Genomic DNA, 22,840 nt, shown 5'->3' on the forward strand with positions numbered 1-22,840 from the left:
GACACAAGGAAATTTCCAGGCAGTGTCAGTTCTCCAGAGAACCCTGAACGCAGCATACAGAGCTATGAATTGAGGGTTGAGAAGGACGGTGAAACAAAAATGGACATCGATCGAAAATAGGCTGGTAAAATTGACATTTTATATTTTCACATAAAGACGCTGATGCAGATTAGGTGTCGAGGTAGTGTGTGCACCAAAAACGTAGAATAATTAAAAAAACAAAAACAGATTCCTTCAGAGCAATGACTGCTAGTTCCGTTGCTAAGTTAGCCTCCGTAGCTTAGAAAGGTATGCTAGCTGTGTGGAACATTAAAGGAAGGACACTGGCTATTAGCTGTGTAATCGATTTTAGCTAGCGGTTGCTAATTTGCCTTAAATCATGTGAAATCTTTTTATGAACCGACTGTAATGCTTGCAGCCGTTAGTTCACTCCCCCTTTTTACGCTGCCCTCGATTTCTCGGTCAGCTGTTGTTGTTATTGCTTGTTGTTGATACACTGAAACGTTATTTCATCTTGTTGGAGAGACTTTCACTCGCGTTTTTGTTAATGATAAGGAAACAGTAAGCAACCAATGTACAGCAATGGCTACACGTATAAAGCTTGTAATTGTAGAAAATGTTTTGTGTTGTTGGTTGTGGCCATCGTTGTAGTTTCTGTAATGGCCTCGAGGTGTCGCTGTTTAGTCTTACAATCAAAAACTAGTATTATGGTATATTACATCTGTATAAAATTCTTTGTTTATTATGTTTTTGAGAAATACGTTACATATACATAAAACCCCTGTTGTAGCCGGTTATACCTCCTTTCCCTTTTATGTTTTTGCCCAGTGTTAACATATTTTTGTAATCCTAATTTCATGACAGGTGATCTGTGTCAGAACTCTGACGGGCACTTCACAGAAAAGAAAAGTGAAAGAGGCCAGAGTTCAGAGCCATGGAGGCTCGCTTTGGGAATATTGTGTTTAGCTCCAAGTTTGACTCAGGGAACCTGGCACGTGTGGAGAAGGTGGAGAAGGGCAACTCCAGCCTTTCTTCTGACACACCTTCTAGTGGAAGCTCCTCCTCTGGGTCAAGCCTCACCCCTGATTATGAGTTCAATGTGTGGACGCAGCCAGACTGTGCCGGCACAGAGCACGAGAACGGAAACAGGTAACCAAAATTTAATTTTTCGTGCCACACCAACTTTACCACATTAGATGACTTAAAGTATCCCGTATCATGTTGTGGTTTTTCAGATCATGGTTTTACTTCAGTGTGAAGGGGGCAGCACCTGGGAAGTTACTGAAGATCAATGTGATGAACATGAACAATCAGAGGAAACTCTACAGCCAAGGCATGGCTCCTCTCGTACGCACTTTACCGGGCAAAACCCGCTGGGAAAGGATACGAGACAGACCAACATCTGAGGTAGATATTCACTCTCTGAGCCTGTCAGAGAGGATGTGGGCAACAGGACTCTGTGAGGCAGAGTACTGCCTGTCAGGCTATTATTATCCATCTATAAATATCATTCTTCTTCTTTTCTTCTGCTGCTTTTCAGATTGTAGATAACCAGTTCATCCTTTCATTCACTCACCGGCTATTGGAGGTGAGAGGGGCTACCACCTATTTCTCCTTCTGCTACCCATTCTCTTACACAGAGTGCCAGGAGATGCTGCAGCAGTTGGATCAGAGCTACCCCAGGGCTGCTCAGCTCAGTCCGACCAGGTAAAGCGCACAAAAGACACAACTATGTACACACAAATTTGGAATCTTTTCTTTGTCAAAGTACCTTAAATGTGTACAGTTCTCTAACATTTTTTTTCCTTAAACTCTTTCCTGCACTGCTCCCACTGCTAGTACTCCAGGCACTGTGTATTATCATAGGGAGTTGCTATGCCACTCTCTAGATGGCAATAGGGTGGACCTTCTCACTGTGACCAACTGCAGCGGGATGCAGGATGAACGGGAAGCCCGTCTGCCCAAGCTGTTTCCTGACACCAACACTCCAAGACCACACCGCTTCCCTGGCAAAAGGGTATCATTTAATCATACACAAAAACAAAACAATCACTATTGTGTAAAGGTCCCCTATTATGAAAGTTAGTTTTAGACCATTATGAGATTTTTTTTTTAAGTACATTCCCGTGTGTAAAGTATGATCTGTGAAGCAAAGTCACAATGCACATTCTTCCGAAACCTGGCACCTAGACCGCCTCCAAGCAGTTAGCCTCCCCCCATGAAGAAAAGAGTAAACTAGTACATTCGCACATAATCAACCCATAGCTGCTTGTTTCTTCCTCGGTGAGTCTGATGTAGCGAGTTATAGCATGCTGCTAATATAGATGCTAAATGTAATAATGTGGATTGTCAGCAGCAATTTTCCCACCTTAGAAAGGACTGTTTTACCACAAGTAAAGAAATGATCATTTTAATTTAAACTTAACTGGCTTTTTGTTAAGCTGCATCCACACTGGAAGTGAGTTGCTCATTGTGCATTACTTTTAAGCTGAAGACTGTTCACTTTCAGGAATTCCAGGTTTTGGCTGCCTAGGTAAACCCCTAATGTATTTACTACCAGTACAAATGTCAATTATTGGTATTCTTAAAGTCGCTGAATATCCTTGACTTTCTGTGATCTCCAGTTGCCACATGGCTGTGAATCACTTCCAGTGTTTTGTAGATTGGGACCTTTAATGATAATTTATAAGACTCTGACCTTAAACAGGAACGTTCACTCTTGGTATTTGCGTGTCTGTGTGTGTTCCCAGGTGTTTTTTCTCAGCAGTCGGGTGCACCCTGGGGAGACTCCCTCATCATTTGTGTTTAACGGTTTCCTCAACTTCATCCTGAGAAGAGATGACCCACGTGCACACGCGCTGCGCAACATGTTTGTGTTCAAGCTCATTCCCATGCTGAACCCAGACGGGGTTGTCCGTGGACACTACAGGTAAGAGTTTCACATTCATCCACATCCTTAAATGAGACACGAGAGCGTTTCCTCTCAATAATAATGTGAGTAGTGTGCACCACAATGATAGTCTGGAAATGTGCTACAATGTATTGTCGTGCTACATTGTTCTTTCATTATTGTCACAAAGCAAGTTGGTTTGATGTTGAGCCTGTTAAAAGGCTACACAGCAGTTAACAGTTGCTAGTATAAGATGATTAGCTCTGTGTTTCTGCATAGGAAGTCTTACAACTGTAGACCCATATGTACTGCAAATACAATGGATATATCCTATTAAAAATAAGCATTCTGTGTGTTCAAAATCTTTGTTTTTTGGCTTCCTAATGAAATTTTGATTTGAACGGAAAGTTTGTCTGAAGACCAGGCAACCAATGGGGATATGGCACCTGATGCTACAGTGCAAATGTGTCTGAATTTTTACAATGACCATTAGTTTTTGTATTACTATGTGCATATCTTCCTCTTACTTTGCCTTCACAACATTCATTGTCAATATCAACTGAATGTCTCTGCTAACATGTGCATACATTTAAAACTTATATAAGAACTAATTTATGCATGTGTGTGGCCAATGAACCTGCTCGTTTTAGGAGAAATCAAGAAATCCAGCTGGAAAAATTAGGTTTCTTCAAGCCCTATGCAGTTATCACTCAGGGGGAAAAAAGCCCAGTGACTACGACCTACTCAGAAATTACGTGCAATTTAATGCAGGCGCATTTGCACTCAGTTAATGGAAAGCTGCCCACCTGCTATCTGCTGTAACACTGTGAAGATATGTATATGCTGACACAGGGGTGAGAGAATAAGAGACACTGGAGAGTTTTTTTTTCACATTCCCAGCAATAATTTAGACTACACCAATGAGAGAGCACCAAATCATGGTAGACCTAGTGGACACAGGAAGACAGAGTAAAATATCATTAAGTCATAATCTGGTTTTAGCCTGGTTCTTCTTTAATATTTTAACTTCTTTTCAGTTTTGAGGTTTTATGTTTAATTATTGTGTACAGACGATAAATTGCTTGCGTTAAATAAATAAAAAAGCAATATCTTTCAAGATGTGACAACTTAAAATACAGTGATGGAAACCCTGGCTCTATTCTGGTTATGGAAACTGCATTTGGTACAAATGATAAGATTCTGGAAATCAAACTGGAAGGGAAAGTCGACCACAGCTGAGTTTAGTTTAGGCTCATCACTGCTACTAGTCATAAGGTGGTTAGAAGAGCCAGCAGAGGTGAGATGTGGTGACCTTTTTACCAGATGTCCCTGTGTCTCAGAGAATGATGCACTGAGGTGTCAGTAAATGGTGACGCTGCTTTCTTGGCATGTTAGTGGTATGCTGCCTCTTCTTTTGATTCCCAGACCTGTGTTCCTCTGTACAATCTAAACATCACCATGTAATAATGTATAAAATAGCTCACATGTTAAATATAGCAGAGGTGAAGTGTACAAAATACTCTCTGCTGGGTTTAGATTTGTCGACAATAAAAGATTCTTTACTTTCTCTTTTTTTTTTAAAGGACGGATTCCAGGGGTGTGAACCTGAATAGACAATACTTGAACCCCAGCCCTGAGTTACACCCGTCCATCTATGCAGCCAAAACACTGTTGCTCTACCACCACACACACAACCGCTTGCACAAAACACAGCCAAGCACTCGTTCTAACGGCCCCACCCATACAGAGCCCCCAGCTGCTAAAACAAAACCTGCAAATCAGCATGAAGCACCTCCCCTCACTGCCCTCGAAGTCACCTTAAACCAACGGAACGCAGAGAAAGATGCAAATCCTGCGCAGCCAGAGGTCCCCATGATGATGGAGGAAAACGCCTGGGCTACCTCAGAGGCGGAGAAGGGAGATCAGAACAGCTCATCGAGCTCCACAGAGACTGTAGTTCCAGGTGCTGGAGATTTAGCAGTACCACAGGTGGAGGAACAGGAGTCGGTGCCACCACAGGAGGGGGGTGTGGCATATTATGTCGACTTGCATGGGCACGCGTCTAAACGTGGGTGTTTCATGTATGGAAATAGCCTTCCTGATGAGAGCCAGCAGGTAATAATGAATGCATTTTATCCATTACTTTGCAGTACTTTTGCAAAATTGTCAAATAACATTCAAATTTGTTTTTTACTTTTCTTTCATTTAAATTTTTTTTTTTTTTTAGAAAAACATTTTCTACATTACATTTGTAATACTTTCTGTCACGTGTGTCTGAATTGCTGTGATTTTCTTGCCGCAGGTCGAGAACATGCTGTATCCAAGGCTGATCGCTGTGAATTCTGCCCACTTTGATTTTCTGGGCTGTAACTTCTCTGAGAAAAACATGTACGCACGAGACAAGAGAGATGGCCAATCTAAAGAAGGCAGCGGTCGGGTTGCCATTCACAAGGCAATAGGGCTGCTTCACAGGTCAGACATTAGATTTATGACATTGCTGCAATCTGTGTTCGGTGTAGGAAGTTTACGTAGTCATTTTTCAGGTGTTTAAAGTGTGATTTCCAGAATTTTTACTCAGTTTCGAATTAGCCATAATGACCAAGCGCAGATTTTGTGGGCCCAGTACAAATTAAGTTGCAAAACGCCTTGGAAACACAGTAATGCTTTTGTGTTGTAATTTTATATTTTATCTTGCTTCTGCAACTGGGTACCGACCAGTTACACTCTGGAGTGCAACTATAACACAGGAAAAACCATGAATACAATCCCACCTGCCTGCCATGACAACGGAAGAGCTACCCCCCCTCCACCTCCATCCTTCCCTCCAAAATACACTCCAGAAATATTTGAGCAGGTAGGAAGCGCATATATAACACACACATGCATATCATATCATATCATATTATGCTCCACTTTTCTTTGAATTATTTCCCACCCATAGACTTTACTTGGGAGGTATGTCCAGGTGTATTACCATCCCCTTCAAGCATACTTGTCACCTCACATTAGAATTTTCTATTTTCTATTTTCATTTTTTTATTGATTAGTGAGAGCAACATCTCAAAGACAAGGCCTACTTGCTCTTATTTTGAAAGCACACTAACCACAGCCTGCAGCATACTGTATGTGGAACCGGTTAAGACACATGTGATGAGCTCACTGAAGCTATAGAGCAAAACGAGGGTTACCTTGACATCAAGACAATGGAGTTAGAGTTATTCGGCAGGATGAAAGACTCACTAGAGAGCAGATTATATTACTTAGTTGTTGTCACAAAGTATTTGGCAAATCAAATATTTAGAAAGAGAAACTATGTTGCTAATGACCGATAAAGCACTTGTATGCACCGACCCTCCTCCTCCAACAAATAGAACTAGAAATAGACCTAAATCAATACCATCTGGAAAGTGTAGGAAAAACATATCTGGACAGAAAAACACAGTGGAACACTGTCAGTCATTGACTGGCTTCCCCAGAACCCGGATGTATATTTGCACATTTTAATAAATCATTGCACCTGTTTCCCATTTTTCTACAAAAAGACAGTACTGTACACCTACCCTGACACGTTAAAGAAATTTGGCAATTTATGTAAACAAAGTGCGCCTATCTATATCAGTTCTGAAATAAATTTGGGTGATGCCATCAGGTGGGGCGTGCTGTGGCGATCTCTGCCCTGGACATGGCAGAGTGTAACCCTTGGCCGCGACTGGTGCTTTCTGAGCACACCTGTCTGACAAATCTCCGAGCCTGGATCCTCAAGCACGTCCGCAACACCAAAGGACTGAACACTCACATCCATGCCAACCCTCCCCCACGAATACACCACAATGGCAGCAAGGTGTCACCACCAAAGAGCTTTAACAAGTGAGTTCCCACACATTTTTTTAACTTGGATGCCTTTAGTTTGTCCAAAGATAACCGCTGGGTCATGGATTTCTGTGATTTCTTCATTTTCCTACTAGCTGTCTGTCTGGATCTGCATCGGAGAACACCTTCAGCCGCGTCCGCTGCAACAGCCAAAGTAGCAGCAGCCAAACACCCTCGCCGAAGATGCACAATTCCCCAAGTTTTACTTTCGGGTGCCCCCCACCCCGAACTCATACACAGCACAACAGCAGCGGACGTGGAGGCAACAAAACACTCGGGCCAGTCAGAGGTAAGTTGAATTCCCAACTATCTGCCTGTGCTGTGGCTGCCTTTTTTTTTTTTTTTTCTTAAGTCACATCTCCTTTAGTGGTCCTCTGCTCCACTCTCTCTCTGTATCACAAATCCTCTCTTGTGGTCTCTCTCTTTCTCATTTTCTTCTCTTTCCTTTTCTTCAACCTCTTGTTCGTTGCTGTTGGAGCTGTTCAGAAAGGCTGGCTGATGTGTTATTGTCTGCGTGAATGTTAGTCTCTGGTTTGCTGCGCGTGACGTGAAACTGGCAGCAAGGTTTGGGATGAGCTTGGTGTCCTGGATGTTAACGACCTGTAACATCCCCCACATTACCCCCGCATGACCTTTGCATGACCCCTTTTCCTGTTGCTGTGTCCTTACCCTAAAGAAATCTTTCTCACAGTATGGATAATACAGTATTCTAACATGATGTTTAGAGTTAGTTAGAGTTATCAAGTTTCTTTTCTCCTTTTAAAGAAATATGATGAGTGCAGAATAGACACGCGTCCCTGTCTCAATAACACATGTACCAGGGTTTCCACCAGTGTATAAAGGGTTTGCACGTGACATCATGGGCATGTCGAGCTGTCCGCTATATTGGACGTGATAAGCGTCACTACTTTTTTGGCTCCTCACAATGCCTGTATTCTGCTACATCAGGGGTGGGCAACTCCAGGCCCCGAGGGCCGGTGTCCTGCAGGTTTTAGATCTCACCCTGGGTCAGCACACCTGAATCAAATGATTAGTTCATTACCAGGCCTCTGGAGAACTTCAAGACATGTTGAGGAGGTCATTTAGCCATTTAAATCAGCTGTGTTGAATCAAGGACACATCTAAAACCTGCAGGACACCGGCCCTCGAGGCCTGGAGTTGCCCATCCCTGTGCTACATGGTTGGGTGCAGCAATCATCAGAGACAGAAAAAAAATCTTTTTAACCGCTTTCCTGTTGTTTCAGATAGAAGAATATGAAAATAAAGTTGGCAGATAAAGGCATCAGATAAACAATTTAACAATTATAAGTTAATTACATTTTTAACCTCCTAAGACCCCAACTCTTTCGTGGCATGTATTTTTAATTTCTCCTTGCTATTTGGGCTGATTGGGACCTGATGAATGTAAAAACAAAGAATTACATTTTTTTGTTTTTTACCTGATTTTTGTCTCTGAGAAAAAGGAGATCCACAATTATTAAAGGGCATTAAAGAACCTGGCAAATGTTATGACTTTATTCTGTTTTACTTACTCTGCTCATATTCATCCACTTCGGTCCACTAATCACTGTAAGATATATCCTTCATCACTTTATTTCAATAGAGTTGAATATGTTTTGGTGTTCTCCAGCTTGTATATGCATGCATGCTTTTAGGTCTGTTCAATATAACGATATATATCGGATGACGATATAAAAACATCTGTCGTTTCATTTTACGCTATCGTTTGTTTCGTGGTGTCACAAAATAAACTGTTTACGGCAATGTTTTTTCATCGTTTTGATGGTCACTGTAGTGGCTATATTAATTTCTTTACGTTCCCTCTTTCTCTTACATTTAAAACAACCACACTACGGATGGATAAGCAACTTTTTTTTTATGCGTTGTCGTTAGCAACAATGACGGTAAACCCAGCTTGTGGCTCCGCTGTCTGCTTGTTTATTTTTCCACATTAACCTTTCACAATAAAGCTGAAGATCTGTTGAGATTTTTCAAAATAAACTGAAATGATGACAAACAGAAGGACCAGTCAAAACAAATCGAGGACCTTATTCCTAAACGAGGGGCTACCTCTGTACCATCGACGTGGTTTGGTTATGAAAAGTCTGACACGGACCAGAAAACTGTACTACAGAATTTACAGAAAATGTAAAATTTTTGTGACATATATTGTTGTCGGGATGATAAAGGTCTTATATCCGGATATGAGATTTTGGTTATATCGCACCTACATGCTTTTTACTTTCTCCCCATGCTGGAAGTGTGAAAACAGATATAGCGATTGTCTTCCTTTTCTCTTTCCTGGCAGAAACCCTGTGTACCAAAAGAATTTCAGTTTGCGTTCATGAGTTTTTTTGCATTTACTTTGCGTTACCTGTAATGACTTTGTTCTCAGTGCATGCAGGGTAGTTTCAGCCGCTTTGTGTATCCCTACGGTCCCTGCACGTCTCTGAGCAGGTGTATGTGTCTCCCTCTCTGTAGACACTAAGCCCCAGGAGAAGAGACGCCCCCCCCATCACCACCGCTTCATCCTCCGGTCTCCCAGCAACAGCCACACACCCGCTCGTCCCCCACTCTCACCCCCTTCCTCCTCGTCCTCCTCATCTTCCTCAGTGTGTGCAGCAGGCTCCTGTCCCCTCCCGGCCTCCGTCAGTATGACAGGTCTGTACTCCCTCCAGCCCCCCAGCCTCTCCACCTTGCTCCCATCCCTGCAGGCCCTGCCCCGCCCTGGGCTGCTCTCCAAACTGAGTCCCCTGCTCCTTCAGAGCTTACCGCCGGCCGCCAGCAGTCCAACTGGGCCCACCCCGGACTGAATCTGACTTAAACCATGAAACACTGGGCACATGTCCTTGTGCGAGATGATTGAGTGAGATTGTCTTTTCAGAAACCAGCCTGGTAGTCCATGTAGGTCAAAGCGTGCGTGCAAAACATCACTGGTGCTAGTAAATAATTTTTTTCTTTCTGCACAGTAATTACATGTCTACAGTTTTAGCACCTTAAGGTAAATAACACTTTCACTTGAGAGCGAATGTGTTCCTCAGATCTCAGCTATGACTGAAATGCTTTTTCTCACCGACCTTGAATCAAGTGCTGGTTGCCGCACTGTCCTCTGGCTCTTTGATAAACATAGCAGACTGGTTAGTAAATGGGGATATTTGCTTGGGTACCTAATATCTGCTGTCCTATAAGACGTTCAGAGCACACAGTAGATGTTATCCGTAGACATCATAATATTATAATATGGATCCAGACGAAGCTTTTTCTGTATACAATAATAAGCTAAAGCTAATTACCACGTTACTCTGCTCACCATTTGAAAGTAGCCGGGAGATTTTCTTCTTTATTCGCACAGTTGCTTTTGTGATGCGTTTAATTTTTGAATTATTTATTGGTTTTATTTGACTTTTGAGACATATTTTTATAGACTGAACACAGTCAGACTTTATTTTCTTTAAAAGCCTTCCCAAGCACCCTCTGATCTGTTCTGTTGTCTTTGGGTTTCGCTTTAATGTTGATTTGTAAAACGATGTCACAAGTCGATCACATTATACTGTCATTTGAGGCTAAACATTTAAATAGCTTTTTTTAATTTCTTATGATTCAAAGTGACATTTAAAGGTTTGCTTTTAGATTTTTGTACACAAGTCAGTTTTTCATTATCTAAATACCATTAAAAATAAATAAAAACAAAAACCTGCATCATTCCAACGTCGGACCAACATTGGTCATGACGTTATAATCACAGCATAGCCTACTGCCAGAAACTGTGTACCCTCATTAGCTTAAGTCCTTAAGGGGCACCCACACAGGAAATGTTGTGCGGCTCATTCGTTGGCATTTACCATCCTCATACATCAGTAAACAGCATCCTTCCCTCTCATTGGTGATAGCTACAATTTCTCTGATTATCGTTGACTTTGGTCACCATGTCACTCACTTCCTGTGTGGAGACCTCATTATGGATTTTGCAATCTTGTAGCTGCTTTGGGATAACTACGGTTGATTTGTGGGGCTATTTGCCAGCAAGTAGTATTATATGAAAAGAATGAGTTTAGCTTATAACCAGTTTGACTGGCAGGTGTTTATTGTTTTTTTTAATATGACACTAACACTGGTCTGGTGTAAATATGGTGAAGACTTTTTGTTTGTTTATGTATTATATGTTTCCTTAAACCGATGAAGATAATATTTATCCTAATTTGTTCAAGCAGATAGACATGTTCCTTGTGTAAATCGATCGTGGCAGGTGTGTAGTAGGCTGTCGACGGCTAGAGTTAATATATCTTGTGGTAAGCAGTCATGAGAAGCTGCCATGTTGTCTAAGATTTTACTCATCTATTGTGGAATTATAGTAACTTGTCTGTAATTCGTTTTTTGCGTGCTGTTATCCAAGTACTTGATGATGGTCTGTGTTTTAGGACCGGCCGTTTATGTTGCACTGAACATGCAGAAGTGAATTATTATTTATTTATTTTTTTTCTTCTTTTTTAGAAGGAGCAAACAAACCAGACCATTAAGGGATCAAAATAGCTTTCAGAATATCTGGCCTTTGCTCACTGTAGCTACTGTCTGATCCAGTGCTGTTACACATTGTAGTTAAGCTGTGCCTTGCTTTGTTGTAAGCAGTAGGTTTTGAAGGTCCTGCTCCTATTGTGATCTTATAGGGTATATATCCTTCTTCTTCATCTGTCTTTCATATTCAGTGTGACTTGCCTAAGTTGCAGTGATCTCACAACATAAATTTCTTGCGAATTCAAGCGTTGTTAAGCCAAATAAAAAGCTCTTGTAGAAACAGTCCTTAATACTCACGCTGGGCTCAGACTACATGATACTTCAGTCTGTCGCAGTGGTCGATGTGTCAGGTGATTAAGAGTTATAAAATCTTGTTCATCTCTTCTTTCACAATCAGTGTGATATCATTGGAGGTACAGTCGATTTTAAATAAGAGTGTCAACAGAACAGCAAACAAAGGAGTGTCTATGACGCTGGCTATCTTGTGTTACTGCTTCTCACACTTCTTCCTAACTATACTGGAACATCATTCTCTCTTTTGTAATGTATGCAATAGTACACCTACCTTATATGCTAGCCCTTTTGTTGGCACATAGCTTTTGTTTTTGTCTATCATGACACCCTATTGGCATGCGTTACTCTCATTTTTGTTCCCAACCTCCAATCGATGCTTTACGTGACTCAGATCTGACCAGCCTGGTATCGTATAGTCTGAACACGGCATTAGCTTCAAATGTCAGCTCTCTAAGTTAGAGAAGCTCAGAAAACCCTGCAAATCTGATGGTTGTCTTGTGCTTACTGGACAGTAGTCTCATCTAATATTACTGTACTAAAGGTTTTAGTGTAGCCTCAGCTCAGTGGAGTTACGATCTATCAGTTTAGATCAGTGCCCTGCTAAATGGTGAAGGAGTGTTCTGTAGTTGTTGTTTTTTTCCTGCTTTCTCACTGTGAGCTATGATGTTCTGTGTCCCAGTTGTTTCAGCCTTAAAGAGTCTACGTCTTCATTGAAAATGACGAACTCAGCTTTAGGTGAAAACACTGTATGCATAGTCACATTCTCAGTAGGTCTTTCGGCTTTATACTCCTTATGAGAATTGTGCCGTTTCCTTCAATGTGGTGCTAACCTTCTATACCAGACTACAGTTATGTGTTTGTCCTTGTAACGTCTCTACAATTGTCACCTTTCTTGAATGTGCTGCTGTCTTTTAGCGCCTCTCTGTTTAACCTCTGGAATAAAAACTATCCGTTTGTCAAGCAGCTACAGAGTGTGGGTCCTTTTGCTCTCTTTTGACTCTGATTGTGATCTTTATTTTTCAACTTTCACGTCAAGGAAAAGATCAACACCAAAACTCTCACCACTTAAACTTAGTTAGGAGTATATGTAGATTATGAGATATTACAGGACATTCAGTTATTTCAACATATTTGGTTTTTGCCAGCATAATTGTGATACTTTAAACATACACACACTAAATGGCTTAAATCTTAAGTTTTATAAATCAGATTCTTAGTGTTTCATCTTCCACTCTTTGTTTCTCCTTTCTTCTCTTTGTTCTGTTTATTTATGTGTCTTCATGTGGTTGACAGGCATTAGCTGCCCGGACCTTGAGACTGGTGGACCCAGTTCTGCGGTCTGGTCCAGAATGCCTCTACCTATACGTCCTGGGCACATAGGGAGAGGGTGCCGAACTCTTACAATCACTCATCCTCCCACAGAAGCTGGTAGAGAGGTTAGGTTACCTTGCTGGCTCACTCACTGAGCAAATTCACATTTCCATTATTAACACTTTGTTGCGAAAGATCTCCCGTATTAATATACACTTAGACTATGATGTGTTGTTGTAATGTCTCCATGTGTCACAGACTGCTAAAGACCAGGGGCCTGAACACATCCTTTCCTCCATCAAATTTAGCAAGTAAGCCCTATCTTTTTTTCTTTTTTTTTTTTTTGCATTGTAATAATTTGACTCCAAAACAGTCAACAAAGGCTGGGATCTGAAAAATAAAATGAAAACCACACTGGAAACCCCTTCTTCATGCTGATATTTTCTTTCTTGAATAGCGAAAATGTTAACCTCTCTGTCGCCTGCCCAGGTGTGAGCTGCAGCCCCACGTCAGCCGCATTCCCATCCGAAGGATGGGGTCGACTGACGCACCTCCCAAACACAACAATAAAGCATCTCCATCTAGCAATAACCCACCAGGAGGTAAAGAGGTGTCTGCTACCATGAAGGTGTGGAAGCTGCTCAGACCTGGCCTCCACAGACACCTGTCATTGTCAGGCATGTACACCTGCTTGTTGCTCTGGGCTGTTTATGACATAGATTACAGAGATGAGCTGACCATTGATCAGTTAAAAATGGGGATAAGTGACACAAAGGCATCTCATAAAAGTATGTTTTACTTGATATTAAAGGAGAATCGTTTCTAAAACAACAACATAGAACTCATGATTGTGCTTATTTGTGTATCTGACCACAGTGTGCATGAAATGTAATGAGATAACTTTGAATGACATCCAGAGAATTTTCAGATACCACTTTTGAAGCTCAGATCTGTACATCCATATAAAGGACACACATTCAGGATCCCCAAGTGGTAGAATGACTTCAGTCACCCCCTGATTTTGACACTGGCTAATATGAGGTGGACATTTCTGATTTTAAGTGAAATATTTCAACAGCTGTTTTTGGTGCAGTCATACATTTCCCCCTTCTAATTACTATGGTGTTTGCCACCTGGCTTTGATCCGCAGATGTAGTAGTTACTTTAGTGGTAATTAGCATATGTTAGCATAGTGATGCTTCAGAGTGGACCTATTAGGCACATTAGCTTAATGTTTTTATTCTTGAGCTCTGCTACAAGTTTTGAATGATACACATGCTTATTTTAGTGACACCTTGACACAGTCCCTCAGGTTATCCACCATCTTAAACAACATGTTTTACCGCTACAGTGCCGAATGCTTGTAATAAATATAAGTAAAACTTTCTGTGAGGCCCATGTATGTAAGAGTGATATATATATATATGAGAATGGAAAAATATATAATTTATGATGGTCAACCCAGGCACATAGCTCTGGCTCTGAGCAAGAAAGCCCTACCCACTTGCTGCTCAGATCTTTTGTTTGCAATCAGCAGCCAGTCAGAAGAAAGTCAGCTTAAGGAAGGGGCGTGAGCTGATTTCTGTGATGTAGTGAACTGAACAGCTGCGCCAAGGCCCAGCATGACATAAATAAAGATTAATTTCAGCTTCAAAACTTTGGAATATGGAGCTGAACTGAGTGTAACTGGTCTTCTTTAATCCAGGGAACACGCCATCTGTGACCATACACTGCAATCCCCTCTCATTCACATCAACCAGACACAAGAGTCTTCCTGTTAAAAGGGGAGTTTTTCCTTCCCACTGTCGCCAAAGTGCTTGCTCATAGGGGGTCATATGATTGTTGGGTTTTTCTCTGTATGTATTATTGTACAATCTACTGTACAATATAAAGCGTCTTGAGGCGACTGTTGTTGTGATTTGGCGCTGTATAAATAAAATTGAATTGAAAAGAGTAAAAATAAACAGATGGAACCCAGCAGTCTTTAGACTCAGAAATGGACTTTAATAAACTGCCTCCTGCTGGAGCATTTTATTACTGCACTACATAATTTTGTGTCCACTAAAATGTAACAATTTCTGAAGTACTGGTCCTTAAATCCACAATGTCACCATCAAGTTTTACTTAATACTCCCATTTCCCATATTACAGTGGACACCTCACATATTCTTTGCTTCCCTCTGTTGTTCCATTCTGCAGGTGTATCTGAGAAAGAAGCTGCCATACAGCTGGCCTCTAAAGCTTTAATGAAGAAAAGCACAGACAGAAGTATCACGTGCAAAGAAAGTGCTATCATAGAAAGTGCAGCAGAGGACATGGGAACACAACAACAGGTGAAAACCGATGTGCACACTTCTTGTTGTTAATGTACATTTAGATTGAAGCTATAATTTAATATGAATAACTAAAAGATGACTAGGCTGTGTGATGTTGTCTTTAAAGGCGGAGGAAACTCCAGTGACTGTGCCTGACACTGTGAACATGTGTGAGACAGTAACCCTGTGTGGAGAAGCCTAGGAAACCGACAGCCTAAAAATATCATATTGAGCAATTGAATACTTCAAAATGTGAGAGGGGCTTGTCACCAGTGGAGGATTGGTTGGGGCATGATGATGTGCAATATAAATAAATTTTTTTTTATGTTTAATCGTATTGTTTTTAGCCTTTTTGGGCAACATTTAGAACCTAGAATTACCTGTTACAACTACTGAGCAGCTTTTGTTTTTACTGGAATAGCTGAAGGTTAAGTGCCTTGCTCTATGACATTACATTAGCAGCTGTATTGGGGGAGTGGTTCAACCTTTTCAAATTTTTCCAGCTGCTCAAGAATGCAGACTTGAACATTTCAGCTACCATAATTGTACCTCACATTTCCTGTTTTTGTGATTTAAGTTGCATTTTTCTGGTCCTTGCTGCTCCCCTCAGATACCGACCAATACTGTTATGCACTGCTAAATATTTTATTAGGCAGCCACTTGTACAATTACAGGGAAGGGCTGATTTTTATTTAGACTCATAAGCACAAAAGCAACTTTATAATCTCATTATCTCTATTGTGGATGTTTAACAAATGTTAGATGAGTGTATTTATTCCACTTTTGTGATTTGCACATACTGTTTATAAAATGGTTTTCACCTACTTGGCCTTTTTTTTTTTTTTTTAGTTTTTGTGATTCTACTCACCATAAAAGTAAATGTCACATTATAAAATCCTCCTGCGTGCAGGTTTAAAATAATGTATTATGTGTATAAGAAACCAAAATTGCTGAAGCTAAAACAAGCTTTGTGTGAGGCTTATGGAAGTCGAGGGTTAAGTTAATGCTGCAAAATGCACTCAGTGAGGTTAATGAAGGAAAAGTGATGCATCCAACTGGAGTGAACACCTAAATAGTTACCCGTTTGTACTGAATTAACTTAACTTTTCTTCCTTTTATATGTACATGTGTATATTTATTCATATAGCGTTCGTGTTTTGGGTTTTTTTGCAAAAAAAGATTGTGATGAACAAAACTGTGTTTAAATTTGGAAGTATAAATAACCTGCAATAAACTCCATGTATTTTAAAGTTGCATAACAAATGTTTACATGTGTACAGAGCAGGTGAAAAAATTCAAAGACTGTAGAAATTCAAATTCAAACATGTTTATTAGAAAAAGAAAAAAAGATCCTTGTGCAAACAGAAATTACACCTCTTAGAAAGAGGAGATGATGAGGGGGATGATGTAATCAAGGTGGTGGTTTGATGTCCATCTCATCTGTGGGGAGGAAAAAAAAGCCTCAGTTGTTTCACAGTTGTTAAACCTTAAAATCCTGTTTGTTTGTAATTATTCCTCCAGATTTTTAGTAGTGCTCAGTGATCAGCCATGAACTAGGATGGAACAAATTAACTATATATGTAGCCCAATAACCTTTATTTCTGTGCATTTTCCTTTATTAATGACACTTACTGAAAACTGTAGAAGGGACTTTTCTTCAATAATAGAATAATGTAGCACTGACAGCATCAAAATTATACTAACTAAATGTAAAAGCTGCCATACTATAAAACAGTTATCGATGGATTTGAGTCATGTTTTTTTTAATACATGGGGGTATAAATAATAGAAACACAATAAAAAGAAAAACTGAAAGAACCTGCTTTTGTCCAATTTGTTATTTTATGATGATCAACATCAGAAATGACAATGTTAAAAGAAAAAAACGCAAACAGTGTCTGACCTCACTGACCTCTGCAGTCATACTGTACAACTCTACTCCTGCTTCTTGGGGTTATTCACAGCAACGTAGTGGTATAACACCACTAGCAGGAACAAGGAGACGCCAAGCATGTTGGCAAAGATGGCCAGCTGCACGTCTGTCACCATTCTGCAAAAGGACACAGAGGCAAGATTAGGCAGGTGCTGGGGTGAAGAAAAAGTGTGTTACATCAGTGGGTAGTAGGAGAAGAGGCATTTTCAAAAGGTTAAAATAAAGTCATGTTTATTTTGTATATTCTGTGCTTATTTTTACAGCTTTGGCAGATATCTGAATGCATTTCAGGACCTTTCACCAGTTTCAAATAAATGTCATTCTCTCTCACTAGCGACTTGAAGGTAAGGCATGACAATTATGTCACAAATTAACAGAGAAAGTTGGGAAAAAATGAAATAGTAGCGAGATCATGCACAACTTCATGTAATGTTACAATTAAGTGCCGACATTTTGCACGTTGCCGCAGTTTGCATATTAGGATTTTTATGTGAATCAACAGAGTGATAATAACAGATAGGAGTGATCGGATAGTTTCAAAATAATCCGCCAAATTATCATATATTTTAGTAAAATTTCTAAGTGGACAATCAACGTAGCGTTAGCAATGCTAAGCATGCTAACTACTAACACCCCCACGAACTGAACTAAGTAAAATAAGTAACGTTTCATATTATATTTCAGCAAAATTACAAATTTTATCCAAGTGCAATCACGTTTACCAAATGTTATCACTCACATTTTCTGTTAAATTGCTTTTTAACTCCCGGTTCGAGCAATACTCCAGCTCTCCAACAGCAGGTAAGCGCAGTGACGTTTCTTCCGGTCAAAGAGGAAAGCCACGTCACATCTAGGAGCGCCATAGAAGCTGTTTGATTGATGGAGTTGGTGAGCAATTAACAGGAGTCAAAACTGTTTCCGGCACTTTAAAAGTTATTTTAGCATTCTTTTTATCAGAATGTGAGACCACAATCACCATACCATAGTGGAAGAGGGACCCAGTCAACAGAATTTCATAGAATTTTGTGTGGTTTATTTTTTCAGGGTCCTCCAGGCCTGCGTGGCGGTAGTGAGCTACGGGTACCTTTAACCGGGAAGGGGGTTGCGCTCCGTAGGAGTGGCTCCTATGGTTCGACATCGCCTCACCCGGCGTAAACGAAGGCGGCCAAGCTAGATGGTACTTGAACACGGCAGCTAACATTGGAGATTTGCATTTCCAAAGGAAGAGATATTTAGTTATCTCGTCTTTGAGCCAGACCCTACCGCCATGGCTCTTTACGAATATGTCACTCAGGAGCAGCTTGCGGGCTTCGACAAATATAAGGTATGATTTATAGGTTACAATGGCATGCTAGCCGCTGAGCGGACAGGCTCTGTGCGTTTAGCAGCTAGTTGTCACGATCTGCAGGGTGCTTCCCCTGAAAAATGTGTAAAGGTACTCAGAGTTTACGGAACGATACCGGATGTTCGCCATTTTTCCTGTTGAAAATAAAAGCCGCAAAGTAGCTCATCTCATATTCACCAATGGTACGTTTTTTGTTTGAAAATTTTGCTCGGAAGTGTCCTTATTTTCTGTGTTTTACTTTACATTTGGTGCATATGCGCTAACAGCTAGCGACTCCTCTCTGCTTATGTTGTATTTGAATGGAGGCTTCTTTGCTTTGACAGCACAACAGACTTTATCTATTTCCTTTTTATTGGACTCCAGCTGTTAATATTTTTTTATTTCAGCCACTGTAAGGAATAAAACTGCTAACGAACACCTGTAATGGTAGCGTGGAGAGGAAACCATTGAATTGGATCCAGTAGGATATGAGAAGCAAAGAAGCACATTAAAAACGTCTAAATACAATTGTAAAAACTTCTGGGGTGTACAACATTGTCTTTTGATGGGTTTTGAACGGAATCACACTTTGTGTTTGCCAACTAATAGCATTTTAGTTGTTAGTTAATTCCCATAAGGATGCGCTTCACTGGGCTATTACCAGTGCGCTCATCTGTAAGGACATGGAAGTCATGGAGTATTTTAAGTAGTAAGTTGATCTTTGAATATCTTCATTTTGTTAACATGTGCTATAACATTACAACTTTTTCTATATGTTTTGCATTATTTCAGTCAAGTTTCTTCTTCCTTTAAAACCCTAGTGTGGGTACTCAGGCTCCTTCCTAATACCTCATGCTTTTACTGCTTCACACAGCAGCAAAAGCAAGAGTCGTCATATATCTCTGATTGTCACAAGAAACCATTTTCCCAGTTTTTTCCTTGTAAGTGGCTTCCCCTGTCTAATAGCATCCGTAACCCAAGCACTGGTTTCTAGCAGACAGCAGAGAAGGACAAATGAGAGCAAATGAGGGGATTGTGACTCTCCTTGAAAACAGAGGTTGCTTTCTCAAAAGGGGAATAAAGATGCATATAGATGAGCTTTAAGTGGGAAGAACACAAGAGCGTGGAGATTGCTCAGCTGATCAGTTCACTTTTTTTTCCTGTCACTCCACTTCTCACATTCCTTTGTAACAGGTCACAGACTGCAGGGCCACCTTAGTTGGTGTGAAAGTGACATACTTGTGTATCTGTTAGTGCACACAGACTATGATTATAGTTCCCGTTTTTCCATGTATGGTTATAATTAATCACACAGGTGATTACACAAACAACCTATTATGTCATTACATATTATAATCATCATTATCTGCAGTGAACACGCTGTCAGTATTGCAGCAGTAGATAAACATTTTCATATTAGGTTAGATAAATCATTGTGTAGGCTTGAGTGAGAGCACTGTGTAGTAAAATTAGCCTGTGTCCTTAGTTGGCTGTTGCAGTATTAAGTGCTGCACTGTATTCACAGTGAACTTGGAAAGTGAAGACTGGGGAGCCCAGCTTTTGTAAGAACAGTGTATTTAACAAAAACAAAGCAAAACAAAAACAAAGCAAAACAAAAAAACAATAGTTTTGTGTAGACCCCTAAAAATGAAGATCCCACCCTTCTTCCAAGTATCTAAGAGTGACAGTGTGATCAAAGTCTATCGCAGGAGATGGGTGTGCCAAAGGATAGATATCAAAGAGTCAATATCTACTCATAATAGGAAAGCATACCAAAATAAAACACACAGTCCAATGCAATAGAGCTTTTACATTGGGTCCTACAATGGAAAAAGGTGCACACTGCAATCAGTTTTATTCTTATTTAGTACCAAGACGGTCCAGTTAACAAGGCAGTTGCTTTGCTTGATCTGCAATGAAATACAGAATAAAGACCTGTTTGTGATCACACCTCTGTGCCTCTTTGCAGTACAGCGCAGTGGACTCGAATCCCCTGTCCATCTACGTCATGCATCCTTTCTGGAACCTTGTTGTGAAGGTGAGGAAGACCCGTCCAGCTTAATGTGTCAGTTGCAGGCTACATCATTAATGAGATTTCCAGCCGTGTGCTGTGATACAGTAGCGAGACGACCTGATGCATTACCAGCGCGCATTTTTCTGCCAGTGTCAGAACACATCAGTCACTGATTGTAATGGTTTGTTTTAGATTTGGGAGGATTTTTTGTTGTTGTTGTTTTTAATGCTGTCATTTAACCAGACAGTCATTTGAAAAGGTTCATATTAATATACATAAATCTTCTGTTCAGCAGTACTAATTAAATTCCAGTTATTCAATATGCCATTACTATGATGAGAAAACTGTGTGTGAGAGCTGAGTGCCATGATCATGAATTGTTGTTCTCACAGCCTCTGGTTTTTTTTTTTTCGTTTTTTTTTTTTCTCTCAACAGTTTCTACCCACATGGTTGGCACCAAACCTCATTACATTTACAGGCTTTATGTTCCTTGTGTTGAACTTCCTCATGTTGGCCTTCTACGACTTTGACTTCAATGCATCTTGTAGGTCATTCACTTTTTCTTTTTTCTTAAACTGGGGAGGGTTGCTCAGTTTGTTTTCCCTCAAACAGACTAGACGTGGGTTGAATCCATCGCTGTTGTCTAGAGTAGGAAGAGAGATTCAGGCATGTGCAAGTTTGTTTATGGAAGGCAAAGTCCAGCGATCGACTGCCTATGGTGGCTCATGGTAATCACTAACCCGTTACGTCATTAACACAGGCAACAACACCCAGGGAGCTGTTCCTGTTAACATGCCCAGACTACATCTCTGTATTGCTAATAAGATACTTTGCTCTGGCGTGTCTGCTGTCCAATCTAAGTGGTTACTTTATACACACATAAATGAAACACTCATGGACAAAAGGCCGACCTCTACAGTCAATATGAGGGCCAGTCAGGATTTTATCTGTCAGTACTGAGCTCTTACAGGAATAGCTAATCCAAACAGTGCACACATATTAACAGTTGTCCTAAAATATTGACTTTTTTTAGATTGGATAACATTGGTCTAGTGAGTGGAATCAGTAATGTGGAAAATTACTCTAGTCTAAGTTTTTCATGATCTCCGTGTGTCGTGCCATATACTCACAATGTTTGTTTCTCAGCTGCAGGATACCAACACGTGCCTAGTTGGGTCTGGGTTGCAGCGGGGATCTTCAACTTCTTAGCCTATACACTTGGTGAGTTCTGACCTCTGCAACTCCATGTGGCTTGTTTTTATTTTTATTGTACATTTTTTTTTCCCCCTTCTTACTCATGGGAAGTAGAGAAACTCACAGGGAAGTGCAGTGCCCCTCGAAAGCTTAAAGGCCCCTATTCTGTTTTTGTTTTGGATGTTTACTTTATAGAATGAGGCACGCAGACACCCGTTTTTCTGGATTGTTTATATGCACTCATGTTACATCTCATAGCATTACATTTTCATTTTTTAGAAGTATCTCTAACTGAAATCATAAAAGTTATCAGACTATTTGTAACTTGAATCAGATAAAGCTGCACTTGTCTGTCTAAAGCTATGCATGACATCCTGGAGGTATGTGTATGAAATATACGGGACCAACCACCATTGCAACAACATTATAAGAGTAAATATATTGCACTCCCAATTCTGATATCTATATATTTTATTTAAAAAAACAAAACTTGAAGGAAAGCATATTTGAAATAAAATTGTTGTCTGATATTCAGTATGATGTGTGGTTGTCAAGGCTGAAAAAAAGAGACGTATCTTCTGACAAGTAGCAAGGTGGGGGAAATCCAGGCTGGAAAATGTCATTGGGGAAATAGGTTTCAGTACATATGGCTGCCCACTTAATAGCTATAACATAAGTACAGTGGTCCCTCGCTATAATGCGGTTCACCTTTCACGGTCTTGCTGTTTCGCTGATTTTTTTGTGTGTGCAATTTTGCATGCTTTTAAAAAAAACAACAACACATTTTTAAACAGCGCATTGTGTAATGTGTTCTGATTGGCTGTAGACCACTGTCAATCAATCTCGTGCCGTGTCTCTTGTACAGTACAGAACGCGTTCAGCTTGTAAAATTTATCTAAATCTTTGATCGCTAGCGGTGTGACTCTGAAGTGCTGTACTGTATGTTTGTAAGTTTTCTCCAACAAACAAAAAAAATGTCGATGAAACGTTTCGCACCGTCAAAGGCAATCACGGGTGCCTTTGGTGTTATTCTGTAATACTGGACTTATTTTTACTTTTAGAGTGTTTAAACCATAAAGAAAAGTGGGAAAATGTTCATGCCTGTCGGAGTAAAGTGTAGAAAGTGCGTAGTGAGGGGTTTTACAAGCATAAAACATCTATAATAATTGTAAAAAAAAAAGTT

At 40.3% G+C, this 22,840-nt stretch overlaps 3 protein-coding genes across 5 annotated transcripts in view; 2 read left to right on the plus strand and 1 right to left on the minus strand.

Moving 5' to 3' along the window:
- On the plus strand, nt 1-17,007 carry agbl5 (AGBL carboxypeptidase 5). Of its 2 annotated transcripts, XM_040017401.1 has the most exons (17): nt 1-124; nt 865-1,149; nt 1,236-1,407; nt 1,541-1,707; nt 1,840-2,017; nt 2,751-2,929; nt 4,474-5,005; nt 5,193-5,362; nt 5,609-5,744; nt 6,540-6,757; nt 6,856-7,049; nt 9,242-9,421; nt 12,860-13,002; nt 13,136-13,188; nt 13,367-13,554; nt 15,077-15,210; nt 15,320-17,007. In XM_040017401.1, exons 2-17 carry the CDS (start codon nt 935-937, stop codon nt 15,392-15,394), a joined length of 2,934 nt encoding a protein of 977 aa, XP_039873335.1. In that variant the 5' UTR covers nt 1-124; nt 865-934; the 3' UTR covers nt 15,395-17,007. The 2 variants fall into 2 exon arrangements, with proteins under 2 accessions (XP_039873335.1, XP_039873336.1); XM_040017402.1 differs by lacking the exon at nt 9,242-9,421.
- On the minus strand, nt 16,504-17,987 carry ost4 (oligosaccharyltransferase complex subunit 4 (non-catalytic)). 2 transcript variants are annotated; one of them, XM_040017407.1, is made up of 3 exons: nt 17,865-17,987; nt 17,096-17,242; nt 16,504-16,632 (listed from the first exon to the last, which is right to left on the minus strand). In XM_040017407.1, exon 2 carries the CDS (start codon nt 17,239-17,241, stop codon nt 17,128-17,130), a length of 114 nt encoding a protein of 37 aa, XP_039873341.1. In that variant the 5' UTR covers nt 17,242; nt 17,865-17,987; the 3' UTR covers nt 16,504-16,632; nt 17,096-17,127. The 2 variants fall into 2 exon arrangements, with proteins under 2 accessions (XP_039873341.1, XP_039873340.1); XM_040017406.1 differs by having other exon boundaries at nt 17,105-17,242; nt 17,865-17,979.
- Nucleotides 17,920-22,840, plus strand: part of selenoi (selenoprotein I) — a 12,809-nt gene continuing 7,888 nt past the window's right edge. Inside the window, exons 1-5 of the mRNA XM_040017405.1 lie at nt 17,920-18,013; nt 18,170-18,449; nt 20,419-20,487; nt 20,899-21,007; nt 21,610-21,684. Of these exons, the coding sequence (XP_039873339.1) occupies nt 18,393-18,449; nt 20,419-20,487; nt 20,899-21,007; nt 21,610-21,684 (310 nt within the window). The 5' untranslated portion in view covers nt 17,920-18,013; nt 18,170-18,392. The remainder of the gene's footprint in view (nt 18,014-18,169; nt 18,450-20,418; nt 20,488-20,898; nt 21,008-21,609; nt 21,685-22,840) is intronic.

The sequence above is a fragment of the Simochromis diagramma genome, unplaced genomic scaffold (assembly GCF_900408965.1).
Source record: "Simochromis diagramma unplaced genomic scaffold, fSimDia1.1 OVJJ01000802.1, whole genome shotgun sequence".
NCBI lineage: Eukaryota > Metazoa > Chordata > Actinopteri > Cichliformes > Cichlidae > Simochromis > Simochromis diagramma.